The sequence below is a fragment of the Aquila chrysaetos genome, chromosome Z (assembly GCF_900496995.4).
Source record: "Aquila chrysaetos chrysaetos chromosome Z, bAquChr1.4, whole genome shotgun sequence".
Taxonomy (NCBI): domain Eukaryota; kingdom Metazoa; phylum Chordata; class Aves; order Accipitriformes; family Accipitridae; genus Aquila; species Aquila chrysaetos.
The window spans coordinates 55,920,322-55,934,875 of record NC_044030.1 but is presented as its reverse complement, the minus strand read 5'-3'; the positions used below and the strand labels follow the sequence as shown (position 1 = coordinate 55,934,875).

The 14,554-nt window shown below is 38.8% G+C and overlaps 1 protein-coding gene across 1 annotated transcript in view; it reads right to left on the bottom strand.

The window, feature by feature from the left end:
• GLDC (glycine decarboxylase) overlaps positions 1-14,554 on the bottom strand; it is a 74,673-nt gene that overhangs the window by 23,084 nt on the left and 37,035 nt on the right. The window contains exons 6-11 of the mRNA XM_030005321.2: positions 8,958-9,122; positions 6,049-6,126; positions 5,194-5,341; positions 4,737-4,933; positions 2,081-2,177; positions 925-1,030 (exon numbers count right to left, since the gene is read on the bottom strand). Coding sequence (XP_029861181.1) covers positions 925-1,030; positions 2,081-2,177; positions 4,737-4,933; positions 5,194-5,341; positions 6,049-6,126; positions 8,958-9,122 — 791 coding nt within the window. The remainder of the gene's footprint in view (positions 1-924; positions 1,031-2,080; positions 2,178-4,736; positions 4,934-5,193; positions 5,342-6,048; positions 6,127-8,957; positions 9,123-14,554) is intronic.

The following is a 14,554-nucleotide window of genomic DNA, read 5'->3' as shown; positions in this document are numbered from 1 at the left end:
GCTTTTTAGTGAAATGTCACTGCTCATGAAATGCATCTAAATCAGATTCAGACCTAATTAATAATGCAGATTGATTCTAGGGAAGATCCTTCTGATACATCAGATTTGTAATATATACAGTAGCATAATTGGTATATGAATGCAATAAGGACAAAATCCCAAGACTGGAAAGGAAAATTTTATTATATAAATAGATATTAACCATCATGCAGCTTGCCATAACAAAGTTTAGAGTCTTAGTGCTTTTCACAGCAGCAAAAGGTCTTCCAGCTAAGCTGGCAAATAAAGCATGGATAATTATGGCAATTGTTCCTCAATTCCCAGCATCCCAGTTCTGCATAGCTCCTTCTGACAGCAATGATAGTCATGCCAGTGAAAAAAACCTACCAGACCACATGGTCAGCTGCAACCATTATTTTCTGCTACAGATTCTATGCTTTCGGTCAGCTGTTAAGCTTTAGGATTTCAGTGTTCATAGCAGTTATGATACTCCACCCAACTTAACTGAAATGTTCCTATTTCTTTAATCTCATTTATTACTTATTTTTGCTATGTTGTTAATACTCTGTGCAGATTTCTGTGTGTAAACTAGGATGGTCCAGTAAGTGAAGTACAGAGCTTGCAACTGGAAACCAGCATTTGAATCTCGTCACCTAAAGACACGCTGTGTAGACTTCTGTTAGTTTCCCAAAGAAATGGAAGTGATGCTTGCAAGCTCATATCACATAGATATCTAATTCTTGGATGTCATTATCAGAATTACACAAAAACATCAGCTATGAATTTTGTATTAAAATGTTCTCTCTAGAGTTGAGAGAACACACATCAGCTGGCAAAAAACCCCCATAAATTTATTTAAGAAGATGTATTATTTAAGAAGGTCTAAGTATTTAAGAACAGTTTCTGCAAACATTAAACACTCACCTTCAGCCAAGATTAGAGTAGCATTGTGTACCCGTCTTGCAATATGCCTTAATCCATCAGACCCATGGTATATACCAAACATGGCTGCCATGTTAGCCAGAAGAGCCTAGGATCCAAATACAGTTTACGACATCATTATAATCATCATCATCATCATCATCATAATCATCATGATCATCATCACAGATTACTTCATGTTAGTTTAGTGGAAAGTTTCTTTAGCACCCAGGGACAACCACATATCCCCAGCTAATATTATACTTGATTACGTTTTGCCTACAAAATAAAAGGTGGGAAAGGGAAATACTTTTAGGAAACTGTAAGCACTGATTATGAATTCAATGGCTCTTGAAATGTAACTGTGTCAGGAATTAACATGAACTTAAATTCAACTACTGCAACAAAGACGTTTGAAGACTCCCGAGTAAAGCTAGTCTCATAGGAAATGCATTGTTCAGGATTGGTACAAAATATACATGGGATATCTCAGGAATACTAAGTAATTAAGCTTGTTTTAATATATAATAATCCCTCCTCAAAATCTGGCTCAACATTAAGAGCATGAGCAAAGCATTGATAGGAGCAGAAAAAATTATGAACTTGTCTGGCTGAAGGTCTGTGGAGGCATGCTGAAGATAATTATTTTAGATAATTACTTATTTAATCATGGTATTTTCCTGTAAAGATAGCTTTTGGCAATGTGGTATTTTTGAATGAAATCACATAGACAAAAATATTAGTTGTGACACTTTGAACAAGTAGTTTTAGAATTTAAAAATCGATTTTTTTTGCCTTGAGTGGGCAATTTCAGATCATTAGAATTCCCTTCCGTTTTATTAAGAAATCTGTCTCATTCATAACAAACACAGCACTACTCAGTGGCGTTCACCCTATGAGACAGATGGACTCATGTACAAATTCAGGGCTAAAGTCTTTATTAAAGGAAGCAGATATTAATGCCCGCTTTTCAAGCAGGGTTCCATTTTTCAAAGGACTCAAAACAAATGCACAAACACCAGAATATTTCAAAGTTCTTCATTTTTCTAGTAAAAACTCTCAAAAGTAAAGCTAACTCAAATTACTGTGATGTTAGGACTATAATCTTATGGTTTAACTTGTTCCTTTCTACTGCTGAAAATAAAGCATGACAAGTTACCTGTGCTGTGCAGATGTTGCTGGTAGCTTTATCCCTCCTGATATGCTGCTCTCGTGTTTGCAAAGCAAGTCGGTACACTTCCTTTCCATTTGCATCTCTAAGTCACAAGCGAAAATGTTGTTTCTGTTACTTTACAATCACAGTAATTTAAGGCATTAGGCTCTATGCATGCTAACCTGAAACTAGTTATTTATCCTCAGAGACAGAAAGTTGCTGGAGAGAATAAAGCATAAGTCAGGACAGCTGTGATATCAAACAGAGAGTGAGACTAAAGTCTCTAGATTTCTATTTACATCATGGCTGGAAAATGTGTCTGGTCAGGTAGAGCACATAGTGAATTTTCTAAGCATACTACACCAAAACTTGGTATTTGCCTTAAAATGCCACAGATTATTGCAATTGTTTCAACTGAATGGTAACCCAGAACTGAATCTGAACAAACACAGAGAAGGCAGCATCTTTTCTAATGATGTCAAGTAAAAGCATGTTGAGTTTGTACATAAAAATAAACCATCCAACAAAGTTGTATGAAATAACTGAAAGGGCTCTGGCCAATCCATCCTTTAAGAGGCCCTTTTGTAGGGTTCCTAACATGTTAAAAGTGGAGACATAACAGACAATCTAATATCCTTTAAAACTATGCAATCTTTCAGAACAGCCACAAAAAGAAATGGACAAACTATGTACACATATATATAAATATATACATATAGTACATATGTGAGGGTTTGAATAGCTAGACTACTTGCCTCAAGTACTTGCACACCAGTTACAAGATATATATATATCATTTTTACTCCAGCAGTTGTTTAGGGATTTTGACTATACAGCTGAGTTTATCATCAGTCCATCCAGAGGGACCACATTGGCAGGCTGGAGAAATGGGCTGACAGGAACTTCATGAAGTTCAACAAGGGGAAGTGCAAAATCCTGCACCTAGCAAAGAACCCCATGCACCAGTTCATGCTGGGGGCCACCCAGCTGGAAAGCAGCTTTGCAGAAAAGGCCTTTGGGGGTCCTGCGGGACACCAAGTTGAACACAAGCCAGCAATGTGCCCATGCAGCAAAGAAGGCAAATGGTATCCTGGGCTGTGTTAGGCAAAGCTTTGCCAACAACCCAAGGGAAGTGATCTCTGCCCTCTCCTCAGAGCTAGTGAGGCCACATCTGGAGTGCTGTGTCCAGTTCTGGGCTCCCCCATACAAGAGAGATATGAAGGTACTGGAGAGAGTCCAGTGAAGGACCAGTAAGATGTTGAAGGAACTGGGCCATCTTTCATATAAGGAAAGTCTGAGAGAGCTGGGACGGTTCAGCCTGGAGAAGAGAAGGCTCGGGGAGGACCTCATCAATGTATATAAATACGTGAAGGGAGGGTGCAAAGAGGACGGAGCCAGGCTTTTATCGGCAGTGGCCAGTGACAGGATCAGAGGCAATGGGTGCAGACTGAAACACAGGAGATTCCTCCTGAACACGAGGAAACACTTTTTCACTGTGAGGGTGACTGAGCCCTGGCACAGGTTGCCCAGAGAAACTGTGAAGTCGCCATCCTTGGAGATATTCAGCAGTCATCTGGACACAGTCCTGGGCTACTGGCTGTAGGTCACCCTGCTTGAGCAGGGGTGTTGGACCAGATGACCTCCAGAGATCCCTTCCAACCTCAATCATTCAGTGATTCTGTGATCAAAAACTTAAAAAAATCCACGGCAGAAAGCTGCCTTGAAAAGTACCATAGCTTTTTCCATTTTAACATTTTCTTTTCCAACTTTCTTAAGATGCAGCAAGATGAAAATAGATTAAAAATATTAAACCAGGTATAGTCACAGAATAGCAGTAGCATGACCTTGATAAATAGAATTACTGTTCTTTTGTAAAAGATTGTACTAGACTTCTGATCAAAATCTGAATTGGGACTCAGATTTCAGAACTACGAGTAAAGCCTAAGGACACCCTTAGAATAAGCAAGATGATTAAAAATATATTTGAAGGAATATTACTACACAAATGAAATATATCTAAGCTTACTGATAACCGTTAATGTCATTAGTTATTTTGGTTACTGAAGTACTTCTGAATAGCTTCTCTGCCAAAGATATGCAGTTTTTCCAGTGACAATTACTTTGCATTTCATCTATTCCCAGTTAGACCTCTTGCCAAAATTCAAAATATGTCACCAATAACAAGAATTAGAGGTAAGTTTTTGCATAGTGTTCCTCTGCTTTGTTTAAGCCTGACTAAAATTTGTACTAGATTAAGTTCCTTCTTGATTATTTGGGAGGTTCACTGAATTTTCTATTTCTTCCCATTTATGTTTTTAATGACTGGATGTCAGAGAAAAAGGTGTAACATACAGAATAAGTGGAATAAGTTAGCTTGCAAAGCCTCATGCTCATGCCATCACAATTAATCCTCTGCTGTTTCAGTTATCTCTTCATCCCACATTGCAGCAAGCACTATAGACAGTTCACAGCTTCATTCCACACAAATGCAATTCTTTAAGCTTGCTTCCTAAAAATTGAAGGCAACTTTTATTCTCCCAGTTTTCAAGTAAAAAGGTGTTCGGTACAACACCACAGTTATTCATAAAGGCTGCACAAGATGGTGATAACGTGTTTTACTTTGATTTTCCCTGAAGACACCAACAGCGAAGGGAGCCCTTACCTTGTAACGCCCACCATTCTGCCTGGCATCATTCTCACTAGATTTTCCTTAACAGCAAAGAATGCCGCATGGGGTCCCCCGTAGCAGAGTGGCACGCCAAACCTCTGGGAGTTACCCAGGACAACATCTACCCCAAACTCTCCAGGAGGCTTCAGAATACAGAGAGCCAGAAGATCAGTAGCGCAGCAGGTGAGAGCCTGAGAAGAGAAGTGCACAGAGCAGTCAGCCTCTTTTCTGAAGGAATGGTGTTTGCATGGGAGCTAAGTTGCAACAACAAACAGTTCCATATCACTTGCACAGAGCTGAGGTGCAATGGTTGTAATGGTTGTAATGGTTATCAACTGCATGGAGCCGACCAGTAATACTTTGGATGGTATCTCATGTAACACTTAGTTTCTATGACTATGGCTATTTGATGCACCAGATTGAAATCTGAGACAAATAAAATTTACTTTACCCCGTTCTGATGAGCTCTTTCAACAAGTTCAGAGAAGTCTTCCACCTTTCCTTCAGTGTCTGGATACTGAAATAATACTCCACTGACATCCTTTCCACTGAAATCCATCTCATGGGGTAATTTGATCTCAGTAATAACACCCGTATAACTGAAAAACAAGAACATGCAGAAGACAACAATATCCAAACCATTTCCTGCCTTGGAGCGATACTTAACATGATGTTTTCACGGACTTATATATGACTTTTCTCTCTAACATACAGAGAGTTGAACCTGCTTTGCAGCACTAAACATTGAGAAAGTTTCATGTCATGGTATATAGTACTGAAGAAAATTGCATTTGATATCATCATCAGAAATATGAAGCAAAGCAGAGTAGAGGATGCCTAAGCTACTTGATATCAACATTTTGCTGCTTTAGCATGTTTAACTTGGAGAACCAAGTCATATTTTTAGCAGATGGTTACTTTAAACTGTAAACTTAAAATGGATTTAGCTTTCATTACAAGAGAACTTTTGCTGTCTAGGGTAATTAATTTCCTAGTTAAAAAAAAAATGACCAGACTGAATTCAGTAACCAAATGTATATATTTGTGCCAACAACTTAAAGGGAAAATTAAATATTTTCTTTTTATCAGATATTTAGTCTCTTTTTAAACATCTTTAATTACTTTGCAGTTGTATTTGAATGGAAAAGTAGAAGCAATGCCAAATGTTAACAGATTTCTGCTTCTATTTTGCAAAGATAGCATAATCCTATATTCCAAAAATATTAGGTATATGGTGAAGAGGCACAGATGAAAAATGATTCACTGTAAGTGAAAAGATATGGTGGAAAATGGAGAAAAACATTACTTTGCTCTAGTTTGGACCACTGCTATAGTTTGGGGGTGGCATCGGGCATCTACATAGAACTTCCTTCTTTTGTTGTGCCTGTTAAAAAGAAAAGGAAAAAAAGAAGGGTTGCATATCAAGAATATATTTTTTCCATGGAAATAAAATTAATTGGTTTTCTAGATATAGAGTTTTCCTAAGTTAAAAGGCAGATGTAAATTTTGGTTATCATAACCAAATTAAGTGTAAGATTGAATGAAGGTTCTAGTCCATTTAAAATAAGAAAGTTCATTTCAGACACTCAAATGAGATTCATACGTGACAAAAATTAAAACAGACTATGAAACAGAAGAAGCAACCAACTTAAGAAGCTGCAGGAATGCCTCCACACACACATATTCTTTTAAGGGAATACAGCTGTGGTCTTTAATACAGATTCTCAGTGTTGCCCTGGATAACCAAACATGAGCCACCAAAATAGTAAAATGGAGACTAAGACAATTGCCTAGTTTTCTCTGGTAAACATGATTTTATGTCAGACTGATGCTTTGAACAATTGAATAGTTACAACACAGTCACTGCTGTGTAAGGTCTTTCCTGATATACAGTCCCACAGTGACCTGCAATCATCTCTCTGATTTCATTTGATTTGCAGATCCCTTTCAATTGCCCCTACAATACAGATCCCCAAAAGTAAATTTGGGTATAACAGTAACAGTTTCACTTTTAGCAGCTTAGGACTGATCTACTTCACTGGTTTTTAAAGCTTCTTTTAACCACTAGTGGAAAAAACCAATTCACATCATCAGTGTTCATGGACACAAGGGATTCATGCCACAGACTATTAGGTTACGCAATAAAAGCTCCTCGGCACCCCCCAGAGGGGCAATGGCAGGTGGGGGAGCCCAAATAACATCCTGTCCCTGCTGCTCCCAGGCCCATCACAGGAGATACCAGCCCATCAGAGACCCATCTCCACAAGCATAGAGGAGCACAGAGGCCCCAAGGCAGGTGGGAACGCAAATTAATTAATTAACCCAAACAGACACGGAGACATTATGGGATGCAGGGGAAGAGCATTTTGGGATTGCAATGGCTTATTATGAGATGTTTAGGGGAAAAGGGATACAGCTAAGTGATTCTGGGAGGAACAAGTGTAAGAAAATAGAGAGCTAAGGGAGTAAACAGGGCCAGTCATATATAAATGGTTGCTTGTTGATGCACTTGCACCCAACTAGTACAGTCTGTTCTCTCTTCTTGTTAAATTCCTTTCTGATTCTTTTCATGGGTGAGTGGACTCTGTATTCCAGGAGTGGTGGTGGATGTGTATGGTTGTCTGGGTGCCAGCAACTGGAGTCAGACCATGGAGGATCCACATGTCCATGGTGCTGCAACTGGAGTGACCGGAGTGACTGGAATTCAGTGCCAGCAACTGGAGCAGCACCTCAGCCATAGGAGCCTGTGTGTCTGTGGTAGTAGCAGCTGGAGCAGGTGTGTGTCTGGCTGCCAGCAGCTGGGCTGGTACCACAGGCAGGGCAACTAGACTCTCTCCAGTAGGTCCATCTCTTTCGTACTGGGGAGCCCAGAACTGGACACGGCACTCCAGGTGTGGCCTCACCAGTGCTGAGGGAGAGGGTGAGGATCACCTCCATTGACCTGTTGGCAACAGTCCTCCTAATGAAGCCCAGAATACCATTTGCCTTCTTTGCAACCAGAGCACATTGCTGGCTTGTGTTCAACTTGGTGTCCCCCCAGGACCCCCAAAGGCCTTTTCTGCAAAGCTGCTTTCCAGCCTGCCAGCTCCCTTCATGTACCCCGTATGCCTTGGGTTGTTCCCCACCAGGTGCAGGACTTTGCACTTCTTGTTGAGCTTCAGGAGGTTCCTGTCAGCCCATTTCTCCAGCCTGTCAAGGTCCCTCTGGATGACAGCACAACCCTCTGGTGTATCAGCCAATCCTCCCAGTTTTGCGTCATCAGCAAGCTTGCTGAGGATACACTCTGCCCTATCATCCAGATCATTAATTGGACCCAGTGTTGCCCCTGGGGTACGCCATTAATAACTGGCCTCCAACTAGACTTCATGTCACTGATCATCACCCTCTGGGCCCAACCATTCAGCCAGTTTTCAATCCACCTCACTCTTGTCTCATCCAGGCCAAACTTCTTCAGATTCTCTGTGAGGATTTAAGGGAGACTGTCAAGGTAAACGATACCCACTGCTCTCCCCTCATCTACCAGGGCAGCCATTTAATTGTAGAAAGTTACCAAGCATGACTTCCCCTCTGTGAACCCATGCTGATGACTCCTGATCACCTTCTTGTCTTTCCCATGCCTGGACATGGTTTCCAGGACTAGCAGTTTTTCCATCACCTTCAAGGGACTGAGGTGAGGCTGACCGGCTGGTAGTTCCCTGCATCCTCATTCCTGCCCTTCCTAAAGATAGGGGTGACATTTGCTTTCCTCCAGTGCTGAGGCAGCTCTCCCAGTCGCCATGCTTGTTCAGAGATAATCAAGAGTGACCTCGCAATGACATCAGGTGGTTCCCTCAGCAGGTTCCCTCAGCACTCATGGGTGCATCACACCAGGGCCCAAGGACTTGTGTATATCCAGTTTGCTTAAGTATTCTCTAACCTGACCCTCCTCCACCAAGGGTAAGTCTTAATTGCTTTAGACTTTCCCCTGGTCTCTAGGTCCTTAGGTTTCTTAAGGCCTTAGACATCTGAGTTACATTCACATCAACACTGGGAACTTCTCCAGGGGCTTAACAACATGGGCTATAGTTGTTTAGTGATCTGCTCGGTGAAAAGACCACACTCAACTTCAACCCACTCACCTATCCATGCCTACTCAGCAGAGATGCCTTTCAAACTCCAAAATTCCTTCGTGCTGTGAATTAACCATACATTTAACCATAAATTTAAACATAGTACCTGTGACATAATTGCATGGCTTCTGCAGCAGCTGTCCCCTCATCCAGCAAAGACGCGTTAGCCACATCCATTCCTGTGATATCGCACACCATAGTCTGGTAATTCAGCAGGCTCTCCAGCCTGCCCTGGGAGACCTCAGGTTGGTAAGGAGTATACTGGGTAACCCTGTAAGAAAAGAATTCTGAGTTTGGGTATAGGAAAATAAATGTGTAACAGAATTATGCCAATATGTAACTCAACTATGTCATAAGAAAAATAAGTTGTAAAGCATAACTCACTAACATGAAAGTTTGTTAGAAAACAGTTACTTTTAGATAGCGGTAATTTATTACTGTCCTGGAAGCCTGAGAATATTTTCTCTTCTGGAACTGACTTGGCTTTTTACAGAAGAATTCTATTTCTCCATTTTGAAAAGAGAAATTACTTTTAAAACAGAGGTGTGAGTGCATCTTGGGGAAGGGAGAGGGAAAGTAGGCACTGAGTGTCGGAGTATTTAGTCAAGTTACAATATCCAAATGAAAATGATTACTTCAATCAAATCTAGGTATTGCCATTATCTTTCAACACTGTTTCTGAAGCCCTTTCCTTGCCAAGTCTTCTCCACTCTTACGGGAGGAAAAGCACTTGGCGTTTCACAGGATCAAGCTCAGAAATATGCAACTTCTTGTGAAATGACAGCTTCCATATATGTTAGTGAATCGAAGTGAGACTGATATGAGTTTTATCTGTTGTCATTTGGAGAACAAAACAGTAGAGGCAACATAACCAATTTCTTAGAAAAGGCAAAAATCTAAGGGAAACACTCTATTATAACAGTCCACAAAAACAAAGCAGCATGCATCCAGGGATGAAAGGCAAGAACAGAGATCAGACTCTCCTCTCACTGCTGGAAATTTGGGTAAATTTGGATAAATTTGGGTAAAATCCCTCGACTGGGAAATATTTCCACAGTCACTCAGGACAGACTTTATGCCAGTTTGAATTCAGGCTAGCAGCCAGAAACATGTGATAAGTAGGAACACTCATGGCCTCTGTTTTCTAGCAATAGAAGAAAACAACAGTTTGTTTCCTGGGCACTAGTAAGCCCCAGACTTTTGAAAAATGCTTCTGGGTGAAGGTATAATCTTTAAAAAGAGACTGAAGTATTTGGAAGCTCAAGTCATGTAAAGTCAATAGAAGGTGAGCAACAGAGATTTTTAAAGAGCAAGCTGCAGAACCTGTGGTATAGAGCAAGATGAGAGGAGCAATAAAATAGTAATGCAAGAGAAGGTAGGACAAAAGTCCTGAAGAAGAGAATGGAAGAGCTAGAAAGAAGGACATACTCAGTAAGTGAACTCAAAGTGTAATATATGATGCTAATGTATTTACTGTCTATTTAAATGATATATCTGCTCAAATTTTTCATGTATACTATTCAGTACAGTGACAGAAAGCAATAGCTATATATCAAATTAGATAAATATTGATGATTTTCCCAAATATTGAAGGTTTTTCCTACTTCTTAGCCAAGTCTAACACTAAACTACTTATCATCATATACTTGGCTGCATAGTTCACAAATGAGACCATGTCCTGCGCAGCATGCAACATTGCTCATCTCAATAGTAACAATTTTTTTTCTCCACGGCTGCTAAACCCAGTTTTCAGTTTGTCAGATACACTTTCAATCTGGCAGTATAAAGGTTTGTTTTCTGAATGGTCCCCCTGCCCACTCAGCTCTCACCAATAAAAAGAGTTATTCCCAAGTCCTTTGCATGAACAATGAGTTTTCTTGCTTAATAAAAGAAACTCCTCTGTACTTGAAGTTAACAGTCTTGCTCATTTTATTTCAGTTAAAGGCCTTTCTTTTGCATTATAACTTGCAGGAGGAACTAAAAGCAGACTAATAAGAATTAAAGCATTGAGATTAATTCTCTAAAGCATTAGAGAAATATGACTCAGTGCAAGAAAAAAAAAAAAAATCAAGAATCATTGGTTAGTACTTGCCAGAATAATCAGTTAACAGAAGTGAGATTTTAATTAAAGTTGAGCACACTGGCTTTATTATTCATTTCAACAAAAACATTGTTTCATTAAACCGTTACTAATTAGGGTCTGATTCAAAATGAGAAAGGTAGAAAAAAAAGAAAAGTCAGTAGTAGGGAAGCAATACTTCACATTAAACTTGGCTGCAAATTTTGCTAAAGGACATTGAAGTTGTAGCTGTTCATGTGGTGCAAAATTCTCTATTTTGTTTTCAAAGACAAAGCATCTTTCTTAAGATGTGAGCAATGTTCACAACTCCTTACTTGATGAGAACCCCCTTTCCTAAGATTTTATTTTATATAATTAAAGACAGACTGCAATGAGTGCTTCAAAGCCGACCAATCAAATCAGCTACCCAGGAACCTATTAAAAAAGCCTCAAGAATTTCCATTCATAGTTTATGCTCAAATGATTTTTTAAATTAAGTTTTTCATATTGTGTAAAATAAATAAATAAGTCTATTCTTAAACTTCTACAAAGTAGCTGCTAATTTGATGGTTCCCTTGAATAACCTCAATTCTACCCCACATAGTTGGGCTAGTACACTATACTACAAAACAGAATTAATGAAGCTTTGTGATTTTGGTGTTATGGTTTTGAATGGTAAAAACAGTCAAAGTAAAACCAACCAAGTTTGGAAAGGATGGAAAAAATTCAACAAAGAAATACTGAATTCCAGCATTACCGCAAATTCCAGTGCATGCAGCTTAACAGTTGTACAGGTGAAGACACCTTTTATAACATAAAAACATTTATTTAAACACTTTTTTTTTTTTGAAGGTTGTTTGGCACTGTCTAAGCATCTAAATATTTTAATATAATAATTCTACTTCTCCACAATTTCTTCAAATAAAACAGTTGGCTTTAGTCTGCACTCTGACTTCTGCCTGCATCTATACTACACGTTATGTAACTTTTAAAAGTAATTTAAAAGCAAACTCTTTAAATGCAAAAGTAATTTCTAAAGTAAACTTTTACATAAGTCAAATCTCTAAAAAGCACACTAAACCATCTCTCATTCAAATAACTCCTCTCTTCTGCTTAGGTTTGTTCAACTGGCTATTCTGCACATAATTCAAGTCCAGTACCAACGACATTAAAATGAAAAGGAAGAATTACCATCGTGGCAAGGAACACAGCTACAAACTCTCGTTCAATCAAACTGGAGGCAAATATGATCTCCAGTCAGCATCTGTTCTGACCAAAAGTACTTCTGCAGACAAACGCTCCCAAGCTATTGAAGGGTGATAGGTCATGACACAAAAGAAACCTTCCATGAGATGTTTTGTGGCATCTTTCTTGAGCCAGTGTCTGACCTTCAGGAGTTTGGTAGTAAGTGGCTTCAGTTTTTGTAGCTTTTATAACTCTGCTTGAGTTCAGTGTTTCACCCTTTGCCTCATCCTACTCTCAGAAATACTTGTATGAATACCAACTTTAAGATACCGATGAAGGTTTTAAAAGAAAACCTGGCATCAACCAAGAAGTATCCAGGAAGCATGCTTTCAGCCAAAAGCTAGGCCACTCATCAAAAGACCTGGTTGATGAAAGAGCAGAAGCTTTTGTACTTGGGAGTTGGATTTGTTCTAGATTTAGCAACAAACCAACAGACTATACTTTAACTGCAAGATTAACAATTATGGCTTCTTTATATTAAAGTTAACTCTTGCTTCCATGCAAAGATTCAGAAAACTCCCTTATCAAGCAATATCAATGAACTAGTTCTTGATTAATATTTGTAGGTGTACAATCACTAAGATCTATGACTAAGCCTAATTTATTTCTTAATACACAGTAAGTTCTAGCAAAACAGTTCACCATATATCTTCCTTAGTGATTTTTTTCTATACTTTGACTGAATCTCTGGAAAGTTAATGTATTCATAATCAACACAATATTTTTATCTTACAAATTCTTTTCTTGCAGTTTTAGACACCTGCAAGACTAATCTTATGCAATGGCAGAGCTAGAATTGATTTGGATTTCCAGTTATACAGAGTATTCTTTTTGAGATCTGACAATTAATAAGATGAAACAAGCTTAAAGTAAGGACAGAACACTAGTAGAATTTAAAACCAACATATATGAGCCACAGAAAAAAGGTAGTTCATACATCTGACAACACTGAAAAACTGAGCCTGAAGTTCAGTCCTGAATACATGAAATTTTTAAATTATCTGACTTTTATGGACTGGACATCACTGTTAAGGCCAAAAGTGAAACAAAACAAAACAAAAAAGCTGTACTTAATTTAAATAGCACATATATAAATATTGCAGTGTAGAAAGATACTAGAGTAAAGATATACAACTAGGAGCCAGCCAACTGCAAGCAGTTCCATCCAGCCTGTAAAATTCCCAAATGCCATACTGTATATACAGTTCCAGACACATCACTTGGCACTTTATGTATCTTTGAAGAGCAGTTATAAGGGTGTTCCGAAAACAGTATCTTACCCATCGGTTTAAGAAAGCTGTGTAAGGGCATGGAGATGTGCCAGTTTCTACTCAAAGCATAAACACTGAATTTACTGCCAATTTGGCATGCTTTGTAGTTGCTTGTGCAGCTTTCTGTATCTGGTCTACAAGTAGAAACCAGCTGCATAATGTTTATATCAGATTTTTGCATGCTATGCAGTAATTTTCAGAATGCAGTGCATAAGTGTTGAGTGCTACTAGCCAATAAGTTTAACAAGTTACACTACTGATGTAAAGATTGCAGATGTCCTTGGTACAGGTACTTTATTCTTGCATACTTAATGTCTGGGGGCAAAGGAATCAAGTGAACTGTACTTCGGAGACTTCTGCACCATGCTCCATTGTATGGTATTAGCGTGACTTTAAAGGCCTTCTTGATTTTCAAGGCCTGATAGCTGTTTTTATCCATTTAAGCCTCAAAAATAAATACTACATTGTTTTGATGTATATATTATTAAGAAGCCTATATGTAAGCTGATTTCTGAAACCAAACATTCTTCACATCTTCAGTTATTCATTTATGTTCATGGCAGGGCACAGAATTAATTTGGTATGCTACTAGGAAAAGAGCTCAGCACATTGGGTGTGAAAAAATTTAATGAATATGTTAATATGGGTACACAGTATGAGGACTATGCATGCATACCAGCAGACAGCTGACAGGTATTCATGCATTTGAGGGGTCTGTGCTGAAAGTCACGTAATTGGTGGTATGCCCCCAAATAAATCCTTCTGTCTGTACTTTAGAGTTGAGATGTTCTAAGGATAAAGTAAGTTACACATTGTCCTGCTATTTATTTGTTTGGAAAAACAGGCTAGTATTTTTGCTAATATTAACTACATAGGGTATGGAAAATACTTCTAAGACTTCCACCCCATGTTAGCATGGAATTGGTAGTCACAGATTCCTAGGAACAAGGAAGTGTTAGCAGCCAGCAACCAAGACCAAAAAGAAATCGAATATCAAAAATACAGGATACTTGTCCTCTACCTTCTGTGACTAAGTCAAATCCCTCATGTAGGAGACTGGAATTTTAACTGCAGCATTTCAGGTCCACAACATAAATTCTTCTGCTTGTTCTCTAACTTTCAATCAAA